This window comes from Mustela erminea, chromosome 18 (genome assembly GCF_009829155.1).
Source record: "Mustela erminea isolate mMusErm1 chromosome 18, mMusErm1.Pri, whole genome shotgun sequence".
Classification (NCBI taxonomy): Eukaryota; Metazoa; Chordata; class Mammalia; order Carnivora; family Mustelidae; genus Mustela; species Mustela erminea.
The window spans coordinates 5,347,703-5,373,540 of record NC_045631.1 but is presented as its reverse complement, the minus strand read 5'-3'; the positions used below and the strand labels follow the sequence as shown (position 1 = coordinate 5,373,540).

The 25,838-nt window shown below is 46.3% G+C and overlaps 1 protein-coding gene across 2 annotated transcripts in view; it reads right to left on the bottom strand.

The window, feature by feature from the left end:
- Positions 1-5,105: 5,105 nt before the first annotated feature.
- Positions 5,106-25,838, bottom strand: part of SHISA6 (shisa family member 6) — a 276,947-nt gene continuing 256,214 nt past the window's right edge. For both annotated transcript variants that reach the window (XM_032322978.1, XM_032322979.1), the window contains 3 exons: positions 16,517-16,573; positions 12,635-12,787; positions 5,106-11,355 (listed from right to left, as the gene is read on the bottom strand). In XM_032322978.1, the coding sequence (XP_032178869.1) occupies positions 10,805-11,355; positions 12,635-12,787; positions 16,517-16,573 (761 nt within the window). In that variant the 3' untranslated portion in view covers positions 5,106-10,804. The remainder of the gene's footprint in view (positions 11,356-12,634; positions 12,788-16,516; positions 16,574-25,838) is intronic.

The following is a 25,838-nucleotide window of genomic DNA, read 5'->3' as shown; positions in this document are numbered from 1 at the left end:
TTTTTTTTGAAAATACAGTTATTTCTGATAAAAAATATGTTATTTCTTTTTTTTTTTTAAAGATTTTATTTGTTTATTTGACAGACAGAGATTACAAGTAGACAGAGAGAGAGGGAAGCAGGCTCCCTGCTGAGCAGAGAGCCCGATGCGGGACTCGATCCCAGGACCCTGGGATCATGACCTGAGCCGAAGGCAGCGGCTTAACACACTGAGCCACCCAGGCGCCCCCAAAAATATGTTATTTCTGGACACAATATGGGCTGGCTGATTATTACATGATTTAATAGATAAGTTTCTAGAGGTGTCTGGATGGCTCAGTCAGTGAAGCGTCTGCCTTTGGCTCCGGTCATGATCCTGGGGTCCTAGGATCGAGTCCCGCATCAGGCTCCCTGCTCAGTGGGGAGCCTGCTTCTCCCTCTCTCCCTGCTCATGCTCTTTCTCTTTCTCAAATAAATAAATAAAATCTTAAACAAAGAGATAAATTTTTAAATGGTCTCCATTTACATTTTTAAAAAATGTATCTAGATATGTCCCACCCAAGCAAATCTCTTTGGGATACTCAATAATTTTTAAAAGTGTAAAGAGGTCCTAAGACTAAAAAGGGTTGAGACGCATCTTGAAAGATGTTGGACCTCAAGTACCTGCTTTAAAATTTATAGCCGTAACTTAAATACCCAGATTTTGCTTGTCTTCCTTTCTCTGTAATGGCAGCCATCTGCTGTTGAGAGCCCTGTGATCATCTAATCTTCAGAGATATCTTACGAATTCCTACCCAGGGAACACATGGTCTTCTGGGGATCAGTTAGGAGCTGGGGCCGTGGGGTTCAAAGTGGGAGAGGGCCTCACTCTGTGTAGACCTATCTTGCTACCATATCTACGTTACCAGACCAGACATCTGTTGGGATAGAACATTCATCAGAAATGTTCTTCTTGGGGTTCTAGGCAGGAAGCTGGGCAGAAACCCACCTGTTCCCTGAACCTCCAATTTGTTTGGAGGATTCTGTTGTCTGTCTCCCTCCTTCCCAAGTCTGTGCTAGGCTACCCCATGGTGGCGAAGCTTTTCTCAGAGGTATCTATGTCTTCCTTGCTGCTCTGGTTCTCCCTGAGTTTCTGCCCCCGTGCAGGAAGGTATTTCTCTCCGTCCTGCATAATAGGGAAGAATTCCTCCTCCACATCCCATGTATAGTCTACCCGTGGTTCCTAATCAAGCTGGGATCACTGATACTCAGAGGTCAGCTTATAATAGCCACGAAAACACTGTCTTTAAACTGTGCTGCTCTTGCAATAACACAAGATTGTTTTTTGCTACTGTGAGCCTGACAAAAGTCCATTTTGAAAGGCAAAGTTGAACAGTGCTATCTTTCTCTGGTCTCTCTACCTTTTCCCCAGGGGAAGAGTGGATGGAGAGTTATGATGGACGTAAGGTCTGGCAGGAAGGGTAGCAGGGGTCAAAGGAAAAGCAGGAGACCCTACACAGTTTAAAATCATTGCCCTGTTTTGGGGAAATAACTTCATGCAGGTTCATAGAATCCACTGTCCACTGTCTTCTCTGGACCCCAGAGGCTGGAGCTACAAGGTAGATGCTTTGTTTGTGGGATGCTTTCTCCACACTGCAGGGATATCCCTCCATAAAGAGGCTGCTCAAAGTCTGGACTCATCCTACATTTCATCTTCAGAAAACTGCCTACAACTCCCCAGGTGGATTTTAGATTACGTGGTCCAAGTATCCTTGACCATGACTATGGAAATGGGGATAGATATTTGGCCCAAAGTGTGACAGATTGCATTTCCCAAGGATACCCATTAGCAGTATCTTCCATCAACATGTTTTTCCTATGTTCTAAACTTGTATGTTCCCTTTAGACCATGGAGCCTGCTTCCCCTCCCCTTGAACTTGGCCAGAACTTCGTGACTCTCTGACCTGGAGAATGCACCATGTGATTTCTGAGACTGTATCACATACAGCATTCAGCAGGTTCACTCTCAATATCTCCCTTTTTGTGCATTCCCTCTCTTTCTCCTACCTTGAGATATTTGCTCCCAGAACCTAGCCACCTTGTGATGAGGAAGCCCAGGCCACATGGCAAGGACACATGTAAATGTCCCAGTGGCTAGCCCCTCTTGGTGTCCCAACCAAGAACCAGCATTAACAGCTGGATATGTGAATACGGGAGCCTTGAAGTTGGGCTCCAGCCCAGCCACCATCGGACTGCGATCATATAAGGGACCGTGAGCCAGGATTGTCTGGCTGAGCCTGTCAATCCTCAACACCATGAGAGATTTCAATAATAAGTGATTGCTATTTTTGATGCTATTAAATTTGGGGTGTTTTGTTACGTAGCCATAGATGACTGATACACAAGGGAAGTCATTACAGAGACTGTTGGGTTTTCTCCCAGGAATTTTGGAAGTGGGGCACAAAAGGGTTGTGTCTGCTAGCCATGGGGGTTGGGCCTGGGAAATTGGACAGATTAATGGCAAGGATGTCCTTTCAGTCAGATGTGACCATGAGTGAAAGGAACCACATACAGAAGGAAGAGAGTCTGTTTGCAAAAAGAAGGAAATGAGAGTCCATGCCAGCTAGGGAAGGGGTATTGCCATGTTTTTGGACTTCAACTTCTTAGCTTTGGGGAGGCCTGGTTGTACATTCAGGCCTTTGATGTTTAGATCCTATAAGATGCTTTCCTATAATAATAATATTAATTAATAATGATAGCATTTTCTTTTCCTTTCTTTCTTTTTTTTTTTTTTTTTTTTTTTGGCTTGGCTGATTTGAGCGAACTTTTATTTCTCATAACCAAAGAACTCCTGACTGATATATGTCTCCTAACCAATTTGAAATGGAAATGGACATACCTTTGGCTTCCTAGAAAATAAATCAGCCACAGAACTGTTTTAAAAATGAGAGGTTTTTGATGGTTTTCCTACTGCGATAGCATGTGCCTGTGTAACCTCCCCATCTTTAGTTCTCAGCACGTGGCAACTGGGGTGTGGGTCATCGATGCCACTCACTAGATGTTTCCTGCTCCCCATCTGCCTGAAATATCGTCAGATCACACTTCCTGGCTCCCTAGCAGCCTGGTGGGACTATGTCACCAGATCTGACACAGAAGATCTGAGCAGAAGGCATAGGTGTCCTGTCTGGGCTGACATTTAATTGTCCCTGACAGACCCTCCCCAGTTCTTTTTCTCCCCTTCCATGGTAGGAGGGGGTGTTGCAGATGGTGGCTTTTCTACCATCTCTGAGTCACAGCAAGTAACCCATCCTCCTTCTGGAACTTTCAAATCAGTCATCCCTGAACTCTCCCCTTTCTGATTTGTCCGCTCCTAACGTGCCGCAGCCCAGTGCATGTCTTTAATTTTCCTCTTGGAATCTTGGAGGAAAACCTTTCTTACTCCTTCTTCACATGTTCACTCAGAGCGGGAAGGACCAGTAACCAAAGTGACATGGGAGGTGAAAAGCTGAGAGTCATATGTTCCAGAGATCCCAACAGGAGTCTTCTCCGTCTTTTCCTTGTTGTTGGCCTTAAGTTTTCAGATCTCACCAATCTGAAATTAATGACAACTGGGATGGGCTAAGTTGAGGTTTACCTTCAAGAATCAAAGAGAAACCACTGAACAAATTATCAGAGTTAATGACATTTAAAGAGGGATACTTAACCTATTTAAGAGAAGATGCTTTTAAAGTATTTCAGAAATAGCATTTAAAGCATATTCAGAACTCTGGTCCATACCTCCTGACCATTTTTATTTTAATTACACCTTATTCGTACCTGTTCAATAAAAAAACACCCTCCTAAAATTTTTCTATTGTTGGATTTAGTCATTTTAGGTAGTGCAAGCCTGGTGATTAAATTACACTTCTCTTTAAAAATTCTCCAATTCGGAATTTTGTTTTCTCTTGAGTTTCCTTTTGATAATGAATATAGATTAGTGAAGGTTTCCTCTACGTGTGTGTGTGCGTGTGTTTGCTATGGTCGTGATAGAGACACAGTGACTTAGGAGAGATACACCACAGTAATGATTGTTATAGTGAGCAAAAAATATCTCAGTATATGTGTGGCAAGTGTTAGAATAGCAAACGGGTTTGATGACTTTGTTTTAAGTGAGGAGTGCCACTGGCAGGAGATAGCAGCAGGATTTGTCAGTAGAAGCTCCACACATATGATAAGAGAGGTTTTAATTACAAAGGAGTCAGGCAGTTGGTAAGAGGCTACAACTCACGGACTCACCTATCATGGTAGATTCTGGGAACCAGGGAGGTTCTGAAGTTGGCTGAAGACCACACCCTGTTTGGCAACCCTTTGTTTGCTTGAACCTGAGCCCACCAGTATCTAGGTTATGGTGGAAATTCAGAAACACAGAACAACAGATGACCTTGGCAGCCGCAGTGAATCCATGCCAGGAGAAAATAATAAAACAAACGAGTCTAGAGAAAGAGGGTCTTGAGTAAGACTTGAAGTCTAAATCAATTTTCACGGTGCAGCTTGATTGTCTGGCTAAATGGCATGGATATTTAACGACTGGCATTCTAAGCACCTGTGCTAATGACAAGAATGAACTGTAGGGTGCCTGGATGGCTCAGTCTGTGATGCGTCTGCCTTCGGCTCAGGTCATGATCTCAGGGTCCTGGGACTGAGTCCCGCATTGGGCTCCCTGCTCAGCTCCCTCTGCTTCTCCCCCTGCTTGTGCTCTCTCCCTCTCAAGTAAATAAATAAATAAATCTTAAAAAACGAAATAAAAGTATTAATAAAATTAATGTCAAAATTATAAAATTTAAAAAATTTAAATTTAATTTATTGATTTAATTTTTAAATTTAATTTTAATTATTTTAAATTCTAAAATTATAAAAATTAAAAATAAAATTAATAAAAACTAAAATGAAAACTATTAAGGTTTAATTCAAATATCATACAACTCACCTATTGTAAATAAAGAGTTTGATGATTTTTAGTACATTTATATAGTTGGGCACATCACCCTAATACAACTCCTTCATAGGTGGCCACCCCCTGTTTCTACTCCTGTCTCCGATGGCCTCCATTTCTTCCTTTCGGCTCAGTGTTCACAAAAGTAAGCATGGAGCTACCGTAAGAGACACAGGTTATGTTGAAACAGCTTTATTTTTTTTTTTTAATCCATAAATATCTGTTACTGACAAAAGTGGAAAAATCCTTAAGACTAAATCTTACTAAAGTGATACCTGTTTACAGTACATGTAGAATGTGCTTTGACAAGTAAGTGGAACAATGAGATCTGTACAGAAACAGCAGGTCCAAGAGCCCTGCTCGTCATGAAGCTTCATTACGAGGAACGGAGAAACTGTGCAAAGGTACAGATAGAAAGGTACTTCTCATCGGTACTACCATATAATAAACACGGAATCCGTAAATTGGGCTAATGTGTATAAATGTTCATTAATCCCCCCCTTAGGAAATTGTGTCCCCAAACTAAAAATATTACAGTAAGAATTGCTTTGTATTTGAGAATTTCAAGAATTCTTTACTACAAAATGTCTAGCTGAGTTACAGAACTAGAGGAATATTTGCCACGACGAAGCGAATGAATGAATCCTCCCATGGAGTGGTATTGCAGGGGCGCAGCGGGAGTGGGTGGCAAGGTGGAGCAGGGGTCTTCCTCTCCCTCAGGAGGGAGGGTTTTAAGGAAACCTACAACGTCGTTTCTCTTCCCGATGGGAAGTTGATGGGTTCGGCCGATTTACAAGGTGGGTCTGATGGCGCAGACTGGTACCCTCAGTTCTCGCTTCTCAAGCTTTCACCAGGAGGACGGTAGTGTCAGGAGGAGGGACTAGAAAGGTACTAGCCTGGGGTGAGTGCCCACCTCCTAGCAGCCCCAGGGAGTGGCGCCTCTCCCTCTCCTCCAGTTGGAATGGAGCCTGGTGTCCAGACTCGTTCTTCAGGACTCAGATTCTGGAGGGAGATACAGTAACATCCACTTCAACGCAAAGTTATCGTCGTGCATTCTCCTCTGTGGCTTGGCGTGCATTTCCAAACTGTCCTCAGAAACAAACTTACGCCCCCAGGGACCATCCTCTGGACCTTTCTCCTCCATCCTGTCCTCTCTCTGAAATGGGAACCGCCTCCCTCCAGCTTCGAGCCCAGATCAGAACGAACACTTGCAATTCAGAATTCCCCAACGATACAAACACCCAGGATGTCTGGGATGTGTCTGTTGGAGAGGGCTTTCATGAACACTGTTGGTAACCTATTGCATGGGTAGGCCCTTCCACCTGCAGATGACAGCATCCCTGGGTGGCCAAGACCTTGGAGCCCAACTCAGGCTCCAGTGAGGAGTCTGGCGGCTGCCTAGGGCATCCGAGGCTGTCACCATGGGGCAGGCGTAATGGGATGCGTGCAGCTCGGTTGAGGTGGGGAGGAATGTGAAGAGAAGAGGGAGGGCAACGATGAGGAATGAAGGCCCTAGAATGTAAGAGCTGGATGAAGCTGCAGAGCTCATCTAGTCAAAGCCCCTCGTTTTACAGATGGGAAACTGAGGCACTGAGAGAGATCGTGACTCGTCCTTGGTCACGCGGCAAGATGGAGACAAAGCCAGGGCCAAAGCCATGTCTCCAAGAGCCTCAGCCCTGTGCTTTTTCCTCCTGTAGTATGCTGCCTTCTGGAAATTAAACGTAGAGCCCAGGAAGACATAGCTTTCATACTGAATCTGTCATTAAAATGCTGCATTTATACAAAATAACATTTGAACCCTGAAAAATACTTCATTAGAACACAACAAGCTTCCTTGAAAATACTCCAGAGCAAAATTTCCCAGGTTTGGGGAGCATGGTGGAGGAATGTCTGTGGGAGGTTAACAGGACAAACCCTTCTCAGAACAGGTGCTGCCTAGGGTCCAGGTCATCAGCAGCCCCTTCAGATGACCTTGGCTCAAGTCCATGGTTGCCTGTGGATGGAATCTTGAGGATGGAAGGCTGGTGGTGGGTGAAATATCTCTGAAGAAAAATGGATCATTTGGCGGCAGGGTGATGGGAATATTTCGCTAGGCTTGGAGAGTCACTCTCTCCCATGAGACAAAGGGGGGAATCTGTGACACACACAAGCAGGACAGGCGTAAGCAAGATGGCAGAGTGGCCGAGAGCCATCAGGGATATGAATCTTTGGCCAGAGCAGGAGCCTTTGGGCTCATGGCAGGCTGGGCAGGAGCTTCAAGGAACTTGCCAGCTGCGGGAACCAAAGCTGAACTTCAAACCATGATGTCTTTGACAGGCCAGTTCTCTCCGTAACCTCTCAAAGATCAAAGGAGTAGAGCTGTAGGATGCATGGCCTGGGGCATCGTCTTGTAGGAACAGGAGAGGTCACAGATAGACCAAGGAGGCAAGCAGAAGTCTTGAAGAACATCTTCTTTGCTTGTCTTCACTGAGGGCTCTAAGGTTTAGAACTACGGAGGATAGCAGGATAGAGGAAAGCAGATTAGGGATGGAGGAAGGTACATGGCAGGGGAGAGGGCAGAGCCACAAAGATGAGAGGAAGGAAAGACCAGAGTGGCATGGAAGACTAACGTTAAAATAAGAGTTTCTCGGTAGAACGGAGGAGAAGTTTGAGTAAAGGGAACATCTGGAACTTTCTAGAAGGCAGACCCATCGCCCAAGATGGTAGGGAGCCCCATGGTTGGAACCCCAGTTAGGGGGATGCAGGAATTCTTGGGAAAGGCTTTGTGACTTACAAACTTATGGAGCCAAGAGTTAACTGGAAGAAGCAAGACACGGAGGGTAGAAGGTCATGAGGGACCAAGAGCGCTCCACTACCATCAGAGATCGAGGAGACCTATGAAATCCTTCAGGGTGGGAGAGGGCCGGTGCAGAGGCCCTGTTCATTCCCACCAGAGCAATGGAGATGCGCACAAAGAACAAAACAAGCAGAGGGAAGTTCGGGGCTTTGGGCTGCCCTTGCCGGGAAAGGAGGGCTTTCATTGTGGGGAAGGGATGGCCTTCCTATGTGTGCTAGTGGCCACCAGCCTGATGTGGCTGGGAGTCATGATGTCTGGGTTCCTGCCCAGAACCTTCTCTTCTCTGCTGTATGAACTCGTCTGGTCATGTGGCTTTGCTTGTTCTCCGAACATGGGTGGGATGACGGAATAAATGAGATATTTCTGTATCCCAGTTGAAACATAACTTTGTGGATTTTGGAATGAAGGATTGAATTAGAGCAAGTCCGTGACTTCAGTTTTTTCTTTCCTCCCTCCCTCCCTCCGATCCTTCCATCCTTCCTGGCCCAAGTATGAAGCAGAAGAATCATTTTACCTAAGTAAGCATTTAGGTGTTAGGTAGAATTTTCTGATCTGACTGACACCAGAGGTTTTAAACCGGACAACAATAAGGCTGAGATGAGAAATGCTTTGGAATCAACCTATCAGACAACCCCTGAGACAGACAGACAGATAGACAGACAGGGCAGGAGAGAAGCATCATCCTGACGCCTGGAGAACTTGGTACCAAGAAGATGCTTCCAACCCAGGATGAGATCAGGTTTCTGATTCAGGGTGTATGTGTGTGCAGACATCTGGGGAGTGGATTTTCACCCTTTCCCCTCCACACTGGCAGGCAGCCTTTGAGGGGAGGCTGGATTAGAGGGCAGTGGGTTTGGGGGGATACCAGCTGTGAGAGACACACCTTTGTTTCTGGGAGTGGCCAACTCTCCGTTTAGATTGGTTTCCTCCACCCCAACCCTTCTGGCCTTACCTTCTGGAACAAACGCTCATAAACCCTGGGGACCAGCCCTTGAGAAGGTTTATGTGTTTGTCAGGGAGGAAAGCAGAGAGTGGTCCCTGTCCTCACAGCCTCACAGTCCCAGTGATGCCATCCCAACACGGAAGCTGAGAGCTGTGTTCATCACCCCCAGCCTCAATCCCCTCATGATGAGCCTTGAGGGGGAGACAAGAGCTTTGGAATTCTTGAAATAAGTAAGAGGACTCAGTCGATTGAGTTTTCTATGGATTGTAGACTTGTTGAGATTAAAAATTCCCAGGGCTGAACACTGGGGCATTCCCCCTGCCTGGCCCCCTTGCTAAAGGACCATACATGTTGTATGCAGACCTGGGGGAACCTAAAATCCCAGTTTAAGGTCACTGCTTTTGGAGTCGGAGTGTGGCAACAGTCACATTTTTTCATATCATACCTTTACCAGACAGTCTGGGGCTGATTCCCCCTAGCCCCAGCCCAAGGAAGTGCCCTGGCCCTGAGAATGGGGGAGCCCCTTCTCTCCCCCCAGGCTCTGGTCTTGGGGAGGTGGATACTTCTTAGTTCACTATTCACTCTCCAAAGGGGTTGTTGCGCCCTGCCCACTGCCCACTTCCCAGGTTGGAGGCCGAGAAGGGGCTGAGTAGGCCTGGCAGGGATGGCCCCCCAACAGAGCTGAAGGCTTGGATCTGCTTGCTTGGTGCCCGAGTGCCCCCCTTCAGGGGAGGGGTGGGGAGCTGCCCAGTTAACCCCCAGACCCATAGCCTGGAGTACCCTTGTCTGCGTTTACTAATGGGCATCTGTTGCTTTGAGTCAGAGGAACCACTGGCCTGGGTAACGGAACTGCAGCAGAGGAGGCAGAGAGAGCAAACACTGAAGAGAGGAGGGGTCAAGCAGGTGGGCAGTGGTGGGGAGAGAGGGGTGGTCAAGGTGCAGGACCACCGCCTGGGGTCTTCCTTGGCTGGGGGCTGAACCACCCTCTCTAGAAGCCTCTGCCTCCGCCTGCCTGACCTGCACAGTGGGAGACAGGCAGAGCCTGGGGTGATGGGAATGGCGAGCCCCTGAGGCCCAGGGCATCACAGTGGCCCTCCCCACCCTCCGCTCTCTGGCCATGGGCAGAGGCCTCTGGGGAGCAGAGCAAAGAAGGGGAAGGCAGGCCTGAGTGTCAGGTCAAAGTTCAGACCTAGGAGCCTGGAGGAAGTGTGGAGATAGGTTGCTAGGGAGGGTACCCCCAAAGTCCCTGAACCCCACTGTGAGTCTCCTCAGTGGAGAGGGCTGAAGCCAAGCCCCAGAGAACTTAGGGGTCAAAGAGCTAGGGCTAGAGGAGGGCGTCTGAGGGGACCTGCATTGGGGGCAGCCAGCTAGAACTGGGGTTGGGGGTTCCCAACACTGGGGAGGCAGCTGAAGAAAGGGAACCCCTCCTGATCCCAGGCGTTGGGGGAGGGGTACAGGGCAGGGGGTACCCCAAGGGGGTCAATGAAGGAAGGGCCACTCGGTGGGGACCAGAGCGTTCCAGCAGGCAGAAGAGAACGTTATTGTGCTTATGGACACAGCAGCTCCCCGGCTCTGAGAGAGCGAGCAGGCAGTTTGTAGGCACTAGAAGATTTCTGTGACACGGCTGTAGGTAAATGAACGAGACCAAGGAGCCTATTTGGTCAGCCCATTGACTGCACCTGCTGGCCAGTCCCAACCCCAGGTGGCTTCGGACCAAGGTCAAGCCAGGGTCTCTTGGCTGACAGAACCCTCCTCTAAGCGCCCCCCTGGAGGGGGAGAGGGGCATGGGGCCGAAAGGGAGTTAGTGGTGATGGGGGTGGGGCAGAGGGTGGGAGGTGCTGAGGCCTAACCCCTCTTCTCACTCCCCTCGATGCTTCTGGAAGAGTGGGAGAGATCGCTCTAGATCCCAGGTCTGAGTGTGCTGTGCCAGGCCACCGGGCTGTGTCCCCCGGAGTATGGCTTTCTGGGCAGAGGCGGCCCACCCCCACCTCCTAGAGAGGGGCCGAGGGAGAGGGGAGGGGAGCCTCCAGAGACAGAGGCCAGGCGGCAGGCCCCTCCCGCTCCCCCCCAACCCCCACCCCGCCCGGCCCCGCCTGTCACACGGTCACTTCCGTCTTGCTGGCTGTGTAGCAGGTGTGGTGACCCGGGATGTAGTGCAGCTGTTCCACCGTGTTGTGTCTACGCGAGGCGAAGGCCTGGCGCTTGGCGGCCGTCTGGCTCTTGCCCAGCGTGGCATAGGAGTTACTGGAGGCACTGGGATGGGAGTGCATCTTGGTCACGCGGTACCGCTCCAGCACGGGCGTGGACACAAAGACGTCCGTGTGCGAGATGGCCCGCGACAGGGACTGCTCGGGGAAGGCCGTCCGCTCCGGGGACAGCAGCGGGTCCTGGGAGTGCAGGCGCTCCGTGGACAGCAGCTGCTCGTCGGACAGGATGCGGTCGTAGGGCAAGCCGAAGTCGTCCGGCAGGCCCCGCTCCGGGGACAGAACCCTGTCCTGCGACATGGCCCGGATGGGCCGGCGGGGTCGCTCTCGAGGTAAGGGCTTCTGTTGGGACATCTGGATGACGTTGAGGGGGAGAGTGCCTCGGGCAGCCAGGTCCGGCAGGTGCCGCCTCCTCATGTAATATTCGTCCGCCTCCTTGTCAGCTGGGGGTGGGGAGGGTGGGGGGTGGAGGAGGAGGAGAGGGATGGAGAGAGGGAGAGAAGTGTGAGAGCGCAGCCTGGACTGAACCAGGACCTCCCCGCCCAGACAGGTGGAGGAGAGCTTCCCCACGGAATCTGCAGACTCAGTCCTGGGGGTGGGGGGTGGGGTATGGCGGCTGGGGTCCTTTTGAACCTGGGAGTCACTCTCACCAGCTCACAGGCAATGCTGATGGCCTCGGTCCAGGACTACCCAGAGTATCCAGGGCGCATGAAGGTCCCCAGGGAGCTCAGGGCAGAGCTGCTGGCATGGCCACGCCCCTGAGATCTTGCTCCAGTACTGGCTGGAATGCTCAAGAAGCAGTTGGTGGCCTTCAGATGAGGTTCAGAGCCTCTCTGCAAGGAGCTGGGTTGCTCCAGGGAAGTAAGATGCTCCAGCCAGGAGGCACCCGTGAACATGCTTGGCTGGTAACTTAGGAACACAGTAACACCTTCTCTGGAATAACAACAGCCAGCACCTAGGAAGCTGACAGGGCCTCCAGCCTCAGGCTGTGAAGCATCAAGCCTCCACCTGCTTGGCCTGTGCCCACAACGTGTGAAGGCCAGAACCATCCTCTGTGTGGACCTCATGCAGTGCTCTGACTCCTCTCCCTCCAGGAGGCCCTTCCATGCTCATGGGGACTGCTATACCCAAGAACTTATGCAGGACACACATACAAGTCTGCTTTGCCCCAAATTCCAGGAAGGAGGCTTCCTGCTATTTTCCAAATCTCTGCAGAATGTGGGAATGCTGACTGCTCCACGGTTTGCCCAGAGGGTCACAAATGGGTGGACTCTGCCACTGTCTTCCCCACCATTTATCAGCTTCCTCGGATCATCAGGAACCCCCTGCTTCTAACCAGAGAAATTCACCGTTCCATCTTGGAGGGGGCTGGTGGAGGTAGACCCGTCGGGGGAGGTTACTCCCGTAGCATCAAGCAAAGGCTCGGCTCCTGAGTCTGGTGGTCATGAAAATAACCCCATGGGGACATGGAGGTAGAAGGTCCAAGGGTCAGAAAGCTAGGAAAGAAGGGCTCTCCTGCTGTGTACCTTCTTGACATTGTAAAGGGTCTTAATGGGCCTTAAACCCACCCATGTACAGAAGTTCTCTAGACTCACATGGCCTCACTCTTTATTCTTGGAACTCCACACCTGTCCCCTCCAGGGAAGGGCAAGAGAGAGAAACACAGGCGGATGTCACAGAAGCTGCAGAGGCAGACCCCAAGCCCAAGAAAACCCCACTTACTTAGTCTCTTCAAGGATGAGTACTTGCTGGGGTGGGTCTTCACGGCAGACTCATAGGATGGGGGCAGGTGGGCCAAATTCTGGAAGGAGCGGGAGAAGGAGAGGTCATAGGGCTCGGTGGCCGATGTCAGGATGTTGTTTATCCGTGGCTTCTCTGCAAAAGGAGGGAAAGGCATGGCATTAGGGAGGACAGAGGGCAGGCAGGAGGGGAGGGTCCAGGTTCTAGCTCTCAGTCCTCATCCTGCTTTCCTGGTCCCCTGTGCTAGGACATGGGTGGTGCTGGTGACTCAGTTTCCCTCATGCCCAGTTCCAGTTGTCTACAAGCCTGGGGGCAGGTGATGTTTTAGCCATCGCTGACCAGGCTTGTGGCTTGCCCTTCCTTGAGTGGCAAACTCCTCCCCATGAGTGTCTGATGAAAACATAGGTCTGATAGAGCTGAGGAGGGGTCATAAAATGGTCTACTTTGGTGTGAAAATTCTGTCCTTTCCGTCATAGCTCTCAGGCTCAGATAAATCTGATTTTGAAAAAAAGTGGAGTGACTGGTCTTGTCCCCATACCCATAGAACTGGGTCCAGGACCCCAGCTCCCCTGAGACTCCATTCCACATGGTCCCATGATGTCATTCCATCCCCCATTCCATCCCTCACATCACCCCTTCTGACTTGGGTCTCTCCAAGCCCTGCCAGGAGTGGCCCCCAGTGGATCACTGTGATCTACAAAGCTACTTCCTCCTCCTCCAGTACCTTCCCCTAAGGCCCCCTTGGCTCTCTCTGAGCTGCTGGAGGAAAGAATGTTGGCAACATGCTTAGCACATCATTCCCCTTTTCTCCCTCCTTCCCTTGAGACAGAGCCTTGAGATCCCAAACTCCAAAGAGAGAGAAGGGAGTGTGTTTAATGCTAGACCGTGGGTGGGAGGTGGGCAGGGGGGAAGGAATGGAGGGAGGAATGGAAGAGAAGATGAGCAGGTGATGAGACAGATGACTAATGAGGTGAATGGGCTGAACTGGGCTCTGTGGTTGGGGGTAGAGAGGAGATACCGGTACAGGTAAGGGAGCAGTTGTGAAGGAAGGAAGGAAGCATGCCTCGGTAGGAAGTCAACAGTAGTACCATTCCCCAACATGAAGTAGGCAGGTGGCTCTCCCATTGTCCCGCCATCCTCTATGGTTTGGGGCCCCCAAGAAGGGCCAGGCTGTGGCCTCTGCCTGCCTCTTGGCAAAGAGAGTGCCCAACCATGGAAATCAGGAATTCTGTGAACTGTGGGGACAAAGAGAATCACCTGCTAGGTCTGGTCCAAGGGTAGCCTCACTCCAGGGAACTCCCAGCTTCTCTCTCCTCCCTGCCTTCACTGGTCTCCCCAAACACTGGGGATGGAGCCAGGGGAGCCCAGCCAATGAGGTGGTGTTCATGCCAGCTCAGTACATATGTGTGGGGGTGAGGGACGCTCTACATCCCTAAGAGATCAGAACATACTGTACAGTAAGAGCCTCCCTGGCATGGATTGGGACAGATGCCAGGAAGTGGAGTGGGGCAGGATGCTGGGAGCACTGTTCTCCGGAGCTGGGTAACAGCCACTGGTCCCCTAGCTCTCCTTTCTTCACTTATGGTGATGCTGGAGAATAACTTGGCATCATACTCCCACCGAGGGTATAGCTCAGCTCACCAACTTCCAAAAGCAACATTTATGGATGCTCTTTCCCCAACCCCACTGTTCTCCAACTCGTACTGCTAAGCCAAGGCCAGCTCTTCTTTGTCTTCTGTCTCCACCATGATTATCCCTGCCCCCTTGCTCATGCTCTCTCTCCTATTGCAGTGTCTTTCCTTTCTAGTCCTTTGTCCACATTCTCTCTTTGCTCAAGGCTCTTCGCTATGGCGATGTCACATCTTTTCAGCCTATGGTGATATCTGGTCTTCAAGCCCCTATAGGTCTTCCAGGCAATCCCACCCAGTTCAGCGTCAATGTGATCTTTGATCAATTGACTTGAGCTGGTCTTGTTGATGACCAAAGATGGCAATGTCCTTGACAGCAGAAATCTTGCTTTCCAGTTTGATGCCTTCATAGTGTTTGGTCCCAAATTGGGATCCAATTAATGCTCTTTGGTTGACCAGTTGACACAGGTTGTCTTCCCCCTTTGATAGTCACTCTGCCAGCTCCTGGGGGAAAGTGTAGCTGCCAACGAAGACATGCAGAGAAAACCCTGCTCCCACCGGGCTGGGCTGTGAGCTGCTCAAGGTCAAAGACCAGGTTTATCTGCCCTCACCCCTTGTACCAGGTGGAAAAAGAAAAGATGGAGAGAGGAGCAGGGAAAAATGGTTCTTCCTTCTGTCCTCAGGAGGCTGTGCTTGGCTTGGCTCATTCTGGAGAAAACCTGCTTCTACTTATACTTCCATAATGTTCAGGAGTGAACGGAGCACTCCTCGTTTGCCTTTTCTGGCTCTTCTTCCTGCAGCTGCGTCATCACCATGGGCATCCCCCAGGCTCTCTGCTTCTGCCTTCTGCTCTTCTCTTTCAGCCTTCTCCGCACAGACTGCCCCCACTCTCAGGGCATCTGTTCCCACTTCCAAAGCAGTGATATCTTCAGCTGTAACCTGTCTCCAGACTGCATGTCCGCACTTCTAGCTGCCTGCTGAATCATTTTTCTTAACTATCCTATAGTCCTCTCTGGCTTCAGATGTCTAGATCCAAATTCACCATCGACAACTTCATCTCCCCTATACCCTGGCTGCTTTCCTGCCTCTCCAGATTGCATTACTAAGAACCCCCACTCTTTTCATTGAGCATGGCTTGCCATTTGACTCACAGTTGACTCTTGTCAGCCATATTCAGTGAGTAACTAAGTTCTCGTGATTCTTTCTCCACCATGTTTCCCATTTGAACCCTTCTGCCTTTTCCCACTGTCCTCATCACCCCTGGGACCTGCTGCTTCATAAGTGATCTCTCCAGTGTCTTCCAGTTCCGTTTTTTTCCCTAGACCCTGCAACCTGAAACAGCTTATTAAACTCTTGCTCTCATTACCTGTTTCCACCAGGAGCCTAGCCCTAGAGGGGGACATCAAAATAGTCCAGTTCTAGCCTCCTAATTATAATGTTCAACACCTCAGTGCTGACACAGAGCATAATCTCACAGGATGGGGGTTATCTCTCTGCCAAGCGAGCTGCAGATTTTATCTTTGAGTTTCTCTCTCACTAAAATTTAATGATATTGTCACTCCTTCAGAGCAAAGACAGAGGAATGACTGAGAGTTCGTAATTTACATGGCTGTCTTCTGTGCTACCCGGTTTCGAGCAGGTGCCCAAAATAGTTTTTCTTGGCCGTTCCAGAGGTTACCTTGCAACCTGGCAGGAGGATGTGATAAGAAGGAAACGTGGCTTTGTAAACCTCTGGTGCTATGCTCACACTTTCTGTCCTCTAGAACCTTCATCTTCCTCCCCTTCTCTGGGAGCTAACACTCACGTGAACCGGTCTGGTTTTGAGCATTAGCAAATCTTACTGGGTTTGGGGTGGTTTGATAGGGTTTATGCCAAGTCCCATGCCATTAGTAAATGGTACCACAAGCAGCCTCGGGCCAAGAAGATTGTTCACTCCTTGCTGTGGACATATGGAATGGATGACCACAAGAAGTGATCTAGATCGTGAGATCTATGTGAGAATGCGTTAAGAAAGGGTCTCAGCCCCTCTCTTTCATGATGGAAGATTACTCCGTTTCAGAGACAGGACACGAGGGGTCAATGGTGTAAGGGTAGGACTGAGCCGTTGTGGGCTCCTTACACCTTCTGAGCATCAATGAATCACGACCATATGTCTCATGCCTGATGGGGATCAGGAGTCAGGATGGAACCACTCGGGATGGGGATGGAATGCGGGACGCTCAGAGCCATCTCTCACCATGTGTAGGGGTCTGGGCCGCACTGCTTAAAATCGGATGGTTGTACTGATGATCACCTGGAAATCATAGAAAAGAGATGTTTAAAGAAGAATTCAGGCATTCCATCGTCTCTCCCACACAACACTGCCTCTCTTGACATCAAATGTGCTTCTCTGAGTCCAAGGATACCCTTTGGGAGCCTGAGCCCTTTGGTGCCCTGGGAACGTGAAGGGCAGGAGGTGGTATGTTAGGCGCAAAGAAATTTCCTCTGCTGTTTGTGTCTCTCTCCTTCTGTCCAAGGCTTCCTCTGTCACCATGGAGACCCCCCCCCCATCTGTGGATCTGGCTGACCAACAACAGAGGTTTGTTGGGGTGGAGGTAGGTAGGGAGAAGGAGGGAGACTGAAGGGCCATTTGGCAAGTATACACACATGGGGTGGGGAACTGGGCAGGGGGAGTAGATCCTTTTTGGGGGAAGGGGTGTTTTAGGGTATGGTTAACCAGGAAGAGGATGGGTTAGCCTCCTGATGGGTATGAAGGAGGGCACAGACTGCATGGAGCACTGGGTGTTATATGCAAATAATGAATCATGGAACACTACATCAAAACCCAATGATGGACTGTATGGTGACTAACATAACATTAAAAAGGGGTTGGGGGTGCTTCACCTTTATGGGGCTTTGATTTCTCCTGACCAGACAGGTGTCTGGGTGTATCCTGAGATTGGGGGAAGCCAACGTGAATTGACCCTCTCTTGGGATCAGGACTCCTGGGTCCTAGGTTGTGTCCTGCCTCTCCATGAACACAGCCCAACATTTCAAAGGCATTTCTTTTCACTACAAATGGCAAAGTCCATATGGACTGAACAAGTCACAAAATCAATAGGGTCCCCGTCATCCAAGTGCAGAGTTCAAGGCATTCTAAGGGCTTCTGAAACTGGATACAGCTGTGGTTTTGCCATAAAAGAACACTTCATCCCTACCTTATTATTTAATTCAACATTGTATTTTTGCTTCTAATTTCAGCTAAAACAAGGGGGGAAAGGAGGCATGAAGTCTTTGCTTTAGTTTTTCTGAACCACGGTTTACAGCCATGCCATGCTCTTGGGCCTAGATGATCTGCTTCTGTTTTCTTTTGTCTTGCTACTGAAACCTTCTTTTCTACCCCTGGCATCATTGTCTCTGGCTGCTCTGTGTTCAACTCCCTCACCAGACCCGTTGGCCACTTGTATTCCTGACATACTAATGCTTCATGAAGGCTCTGCCTTCTAGCCCATACTGAGAGTTCTCAAATACACCTCTCATTTGAGGTCTGACTGGTCTATAGGGTTTGATTCTAAACAGCTTATAGACATGCCCTTAAAATCCCTGCCCTTATTCCAAACCACTGTGTCCCAAAGTGAGCTGAGCATTCTCATTGTTTTATTGTCCAATGGTCAAGCTTCTGTCTGTCCCTGGCACTGATGTTCCATGGGTTTGCAAACCCCAGTCATGGTCCATTTCCCTCTCTTCATCCTCTGTATCCGGTGAGTCCCCAAATCCTCTTCGTATACCCACCTCCAAAATCCAGGCCACAATATATCTTTTTGTCCAGATTTCTCATAGTTCTAGTCCCTGGCCATTTCCAAGACAAATCATCCTGAGCTAGACAAAATTTCCCCCACCAATGGGACATGACATCATTCATTTTGTTCAGACCAGACTCAGAGGTTGAATCAATTCTACACCAAGCCTGGATTTAAGGAAGAGGAGAGAAACCAGGAAGGGAGATAAAGGATAGTTTGTTGGTTTTTTTTTCCCCCTTTCTGCTTGTCCTCCAGAAGCAAGGAAAAAAACTGTTTCTTCACTCTCTGTTGTTGTTATTTTTTGGTTTATTTGTTTTTAAGCAATATGGCGAAATCAGAGACAGCTGCTAAAAATCGGAGAGGCCAAAGGAATGATGGTGAGTGGCAGTTGGACAGAAACACGTCTTAGAGTCAAGGTACCACTAAGGAAAGGATCATCAATTCAATTCAGTTAATAATTTTGGTCACTAGTTGTGCTCTGTGCCTTGTGCTATTCACACACATATTCGAAAACAAATATTCATACCAATTTTAATCTGAATATATGTTATTGGCCTACCCATTTCCAAACTGGAAAAAAAAAAAAAAAAAAACCTCTCTAAATATCTTCTTTGAGGTAGTCCTTATCATTTTTCTTTACAGATGCATTTGCAAGCAGGATAAATGTCTTGCATTTAGATATCTTGTTTACAAGTGCAAGGCTTTTCCTTTTGCTTGAATCGTACTTCGAATGTTTTGCTAACATTTAATTAAGGAAAGAAATTTAAAGCATAAAGGAGAAAATTAAGACTGTCTTAAAATAACCATCATGACACTTTGTTCCATTTCCTTTTCTTTCTCTCCTTCTGGAAATTACTATGTGTATGTTTACATTCAGACAGACCCACACACACACATACTATTACAATGAATTACCTTCTGCATTTGTCACTTTGCACAAGTGAGAACAGCTTTCAGTCCTTAAAATGGAGAAAAGTGCAGAAAAATATGACGAACTAATCCTCACATTTGTGCAAAATAACAAACGTGTGAGGTTATTCATTGTAGCATTTTTATAGTAACAAAGAAAGGGAACCTAAATGTTCAAAGACATACGCACATATACACACACTGAAAAATACATACAGGTTCCAGAGATGTAAGCATCCCAAGTTCTACTGCTTTTAATCTGTTTCCTTTATACTTAATGGACAACATATCTTGAATATACTTTTGTATTTTGAAATATTCTTTGGAATATTTTATATGGGTTCACAATAGTCTTTTCTATAGAATACTCTCTATATAATCTATAATTTAAGTGTAATATGTTTATTTAATAGAGTCAAGCATTGCCTTATTATTATATATTTAGATTGTTTAAAAGTTCAAGAATGTGACATGAAACAACCTTGAACCCTGACCCCCTGGCTATGTCTAATTTGCTTAGGCAACTAATGGAAACCAGTCTTTATAGGTCAACACACTGCCAGCTGCTCAGCCAAACAACAAAATGGATGGACAGAGTCCCTCATTCTGAGCCATTCATCCCTTCCTGGGATTCCCTTATTTGATGTTGGTGTTGTGTTCTTTCATTACAACACTGGAATCTGTTTGCATATTTTATTTATAACCTTTTTAAAAAGACTTATTTATTTATTTTAGAGAGTGAGTGAGTGGGGGGAGAGGCAGAGGGAGAGAGAGAGAATCTCAAGCAGACTCTCCCCTTGCTGAGCATGGAGCCTGACACAGGACTCGATCTCATGACCCTGAGATCACCCTCTGAGCCAAAACCAAGAGTTCGATGCTTAACTGACTGGGCCACCTGGGCGCCCCTTGCCTATATTTATTCAATTCATACATATTCATAAAGAAAGTTTGGGGTTTTGTGTGTGTGTGTGCTAGGATATCAAGTTTGTGCATCAAGATAATGGTTTCATTGAGGCAGGTGAATAGTATTCAGATTTTCTGTGTGCCCTGAAACTATGAATGTAGCACATGAGAAATCTGTTCTTTGGAACTTTGGAGGAATGCAATAATAAATAATATCTGGGATCTTGTGGACAGTTTTTGTTAGTAATGTAGTAGGTGGATGACCTAGTATTTCATTGACTGCACAACAAAACATTTGGGAGATGGATGTTGTTATCATCACCAATTTGGAGCTAGGGAAACTGAGGTTCAGGGAGGTCAGATAATTGGCTTAACAGGTGAAGCTGGAGTGCAAACCAGGCAATCCAGCACGAAAGCCCACATCCTTAACCATTACCCTCACTGCTTCTCACACTCAGCAACATTTTCTTTACATATTAATCCTTTCAGTTTTCCAACTCTAGTAGTTTTTTTTGGTAGTTTTTTATAAGGTTTTATTTATCCATTTGACAGACAGAGATCACAAGCAGGCAGAGAGAGAGGAGGAAGCAGGCTCCCCGCTGAGCAGAGAGCCCAATGCAGGGCTCAATCCCAGGACACTGGGATCATGACCTGAGCCAAAGGCAGAGGTTTTAACCCACTGAGCCACCCAGGCACCACATTTTCCCACTCTAAATTCAACTCGTAGTTCCTATTTTTCCTAAATATATCCACTGGACCTTTGAAACTTTTTTTAGCTTATAGCTAAAATATTCCTCAAACAAACAAACACCCCAAACCATCTCTATATTAAATTCTAAGTCTTTTCTTATTCTTAATTTTCTGTGTTAATGTTTTCTGGATCAGCAATTTATTCATATCATTTTTCTTTTTTCAAGAGCTACTCCCTTACACATATCAATTCTTTGTCTTCGAATCTTATTTTATGCTTTTGGACTTGTTCATTTCTGCCCACCTAATTTTCTTTGGTTTGGTTTGTTTTTGTTTTCTCATTTCTGGGCTCAAATCTTTGGTCCATTACTTTTCCTCTTTTCTGTTAATAATATGTAGTCTTTAGCTCTGTTTTTGTCTATATTCTTTCTCTGATTTTGTCTTGTCAATGTTCTTATTGTTGCAATGTCCTAAATGATCTGTAATCACAGGCTTGGTTTTTCCCTCTGACCCAAGGGTTCTTCAGTAGAGTGTTGTTACATTTCAAAGAGTTTGGATGTGTTGATTTGAGCTTTGACTCTTAATTTTCTGTCTCATCATATCGTCATCAGAGAACAGGGCCTGTACACTTTCTGCTTTGGGAAATTTATTGAGATTTCCTTTGTGGGCTAGTATACGATCAATATTTATAAATGTTTCATGAGTACTTAGAGAAGAAGTGTATTTTCTTTTTGGAGGGTACAAAATGGGCATGTATCTGTTTGATCAGACACATGAAATACATCATTCAGTTCTTCCCTATCCTAATTCATTTGTTGCCTACTTATTCTGTCAAAGACGGAGGGATGTGTATTAGGATCTCCCACCACTTTGTGTTCCTGTCATTTTCTCTTGGTATTTATCATGGTATTGCTTTTGTGTATTCCCTAGCCACATCATTCAGCACTAAAAGGCTCATGGTGCTTATGTCTTCTTTGCAGCTGCCCTCTTTATCAACATTAAATAACCCTTTCTGTCCTACTTAATGCCTTTTCTCATCTTTAAGTCCTCTTGATCTGATGTTTATATTACCAAGCCAGCTTTCCTTCTGTTTGCATTTGCCTGATAAACTTTGCCTATCTTTTTACATCTAACCTTTCTGTGTCATGTTGTTTTATGCTTGTCTCTTGACAGAGCATACAGTTTTTAAAGAAAATCTACCTTATGTGCTTTGGTACTTTCCGGGTTGCCTTGATAGCTAGAAGAAAGTTCTCCTGCTCAGGAAACTGTCCTCCCTTCCTTTTTTTTTTTTTAGATCTATGTATTTATTTTAGAGAGAGACAGAGAATGAGAGAGAGTGGTGGGGAGGGTCAGAAGAAGAGGTAGAGTGAGAATTCCCAAGTAAACTCCCCACTGAGTATGGAGCCAGATTCGGGGTTCAATCCCAGGACCCTGAGATCATGACCTGAGCTGAAACCAGGAGACAGGTGCTTAATGGACTGAGACATCCAAGCACCCCAAACTGTCCTCCCTCCTATCATGGCTCCCCACCTCCTGCAAGATGACCCAGCTCCCCTTAGTACAGGCCAAACTCTAGGTTATGGTTTCATAATAACCATAACCTAGACCAGGTGTGACTACCACACTCAGCTTGGGCCAATTAGAGCTCCTTTTCCAGAAATGAGGAATTACAAGAGAGGTTTGTTCTCGCTGCATGGTTGGTCCCATGGTGTGTAAACTTTGTAGCTATGGGCAATCTTGTAGATTTGAAAGAGAGGTCAGCCTTTAGAAACTATGGCACATTACATTTTTATAAAAACAACCATAGCTATAGTTCTAGTCCCCCATGCTCTCCTAGAACATTCCCACTCCTCCATTAGAGGGAGCATCCTCTCCATCTCCTTGAAACTGAAGGGCCTTTTTGATTGCCTTAGTGAACACAGGGCAACGGAAGTAATACTGTAGGACTTCCACAATGAGGTTGCAAAAGGTCATATGGTTTTCACCTGTCTCTCTCTTGGCACACTCAACCTTGGATCCTAACCACCATACTGTAAGGACGTCCATGCCATATGCAAAGTCTACAGGTAAGGGCTGGAAGCTCCAGCTAAGATATGTCCATAACCAACATCAACTGGCAGACATGTACATGAGTGAGGAAGAATTCACATGATTCCAGCCCCCAGTCTTCCAGCTTCCCAAGGAGACCAGAGATAAACTATGCCCACTGAGCCCTGCCCCAATCACAGATTTAAAAGCAAAATAAATGTTGCCTTCACTGTATCATTTTCTACCACAAAGATTATTAATTTGAGATAATTATAGATTCACATGCAGTTAAAAGAAAAAATACAGACATCTTGTATACCCTTTAGCCAACCTCCCCCATGGTAACATTTTACAAAACCATAGACTATCTCAGAACCAGAATATTGATGTTGATGCAGTCAAGGAGCAGAACATTACCATCACTAGGAGGATTCTTCTTGTGGCCCTTGTATAGCCACACCCACTTCTTTCCTGTACCCACCCCTTCATTAACCCCTGGCCACCATTGACCTGTCCATCATTTTTATACTTATATGATTTCAAGAAGTTTATATAAAAGAAATCATACAGCATGCAACTTTTGGGATTGGATTCTTTCATCAAGCATAAATCATTGGAGACCCACAAGATTGTTGCATGTAGCAATCACTCATTAGTTTTTATTGCTGAGCAGTGAATATTCTATGATCTGGGTATAGCAGAGCTTAAGTATTCACCTTTTGAAGGACATCTGGGTGGTTCTCAGTTTTGTTATGAGTAGCTACTATAAACATTCATGTTCAGGCTATTGTGTCAACATGTCTTAATTTTCTAGAATCAATACCCAGGAATATAACTGCTGGACTGTGTGGTAGCTATATGTTTAACCTTTTAAGGAATCTGCAAAACTGTCTTCCAGAGTAGCTGCACCATTTTACATTTCCATGAGCAACGAAGGAGTGATCCAGCTTCTCCACATCTTTGTGAGCATTTGGTGTTGTCACTATTTTTTATTTTAGCCATTTTTAGTTAGCTATGAAAGCTGTGTAGTGATAGCTCATTGTGGCTATAATTTGCATTTCCCTAATGGCTAATGATGTTAAACATCTTTCCATGTGCTTATTTTTCATCTGTATGTCTTCTTCAGTGAAATGTCTCTTGATTACTTTTGCCCATTTCTAATCAGATTGTTTGCATTTTTTTCCTATTAAATGTTGAGAGTTCTTTTTATATCCTAGATAATAGTTACTTGTAGGATATATGGTTTGTAAATATTTCCTCCCAGGCTGTAGCTTGTCTTGTCATCCTTTTAACAGAGTCTCTTATGGAACAAAAGTTTTAATTTTGATGAAGTCCAATTTATCAGTTTATTTTATAGACTGTGCTTCCAGTGTCAAGTCCAAAACTTTTTTTGAAGCCCTAGGTCCTGAAGATTTTTAATTTTCTCCTGTTTTTTTTTTTTTCTCCTAGAAGTTTTATGTTTTATATTTAAGTCCATGATACCTTTTGAGGTATGATTTGTTGTTGTTGTTTAAGAAAGAGGGAATTGGGGTACACCTGGGTGGTTCAGTTGGTTAAGCTGCTGCCTTCGGCTCAGGTCATGATCCCAGATTCCTGGGATCGAGTCCCACATCGGGCTCCTTGTCCAGCAGGGAGCCTGCTTCTTTCTTTGCCTCTGCCTGAGGCTCTGCCTGCTTGTGCTTTCTCTATGACAAATAAATAAATAAAATCTTAAAAAAAAAAGGGGGGGGGATTGGCGGGGAGGAGCAGAAGGAGAGAGAGTGAGAGAATCCTAAGCATTCTTCATGGCTAGAGCAGTACCCAATGTGGGACTTGTCATGACCCTGAGATCATGACCTAAGCTGGAATCAGAAGTCTGATGCTTAACCAAGGAGCCACTTGGGCACCCCATTTTGAGTTAATTTTTATACAAAATATGACACTTAGGTTTAAGTTGAGGGCTTCCCCCGCGCTCTTTCTTTCTCCCTTTCTTCCTTCCTCCCTCCATCCCTTCCTTCCTTTCCTCCCTCCCCCTTTCTCCCTCCCTCCCTTCCTTTCTTTCTGATGGCCAATTACTTTAGCATCATTTCTTGAAAAGGCTCTCTTTCTTCCATGTATTTGCTTTTGGATATTTGTTTTTAAAAAGTTGGATATATTGGTTTGAATCTATTTCTGGCTTTTCTATTTAGTTCCATTGATCTACACGTCCTTTCTCTGTCAATACTACCCAATCTTTTTGTTTTTGTTTTTCAGGAACAGTCTTTTGTTTTTATTGAAGTACAGTTAACACACAATGGTACCTTAATTTCAGGTATACAACACAGTGATTTGACTAGTCTATATGTTATGGTGTGCTCATCACAAGTGTAACTCCCATCTGTCATCATACAATACTATCACAATACCATTGGCTATATTCCCTATGAATACAAAGTCTTGATTGATGTAGCTATATAATTCTTATAACTGAGTAGTCTGGGGTGCCTGGCTGGCTCAGTCGTTTAGGTGTCTACCTTTGCCTCAGGTCATGATCCCAGGGTCCTGGTCTTGAGTCCCACATTAGGCTCCTGGCTCAGTGGGGAGTTTGCTTCTCCCTCTACCCTTCCCCCCTGCTCATGGTCTCTCTTTCTCACTCAAATAATTAAATAAAATCTTTTTTAAAAAAGAAATTGAGTAGTTTGATCCCTCACAGCTTATTTTTCCTTTTGAGAATCATTTTATCAATTCCAGTTCCTATATCTTTCCCTATAAATTTTAGAAAAACATTGGCTATACCTACAAAGACTCTTGTGTGGACATTGATAGGAATTTTGTTAAATCTGTATATTATTTTGGGAAAATTGAAATACTCTGTCGAGTCTTTTAATCCATGCTATGCCTCTCATTTATATTATGTCATTTAAATTCCTTTGACAATTTTACTTGATCTTAAAAGTTATTTTCTTAGTGATTGCTCTAGGGATTACAATATGCACCTTCACTTACTACAATTTTCAGGAGTAATTTACTTACTCCCAGTAGCACATGGAAACTTTGCTCTGATATTGGTCCAGCAAACTTCCCTCCCTTATTCTGTCATTGTATCTATCTGTCTATCATCTATCTATCCAATACTCTGGAAATGGACTAAAAAGCATACAACAATCCAAGAAGCACTTGTGCTTGAAGAACTGCCAAACTTCAGGTAGGAAGAGACTTTCTGATATTCCTCCTTATATATGTATACAGATATTATACCCACTGACCAGTGTTAAAATTACTGATATACAA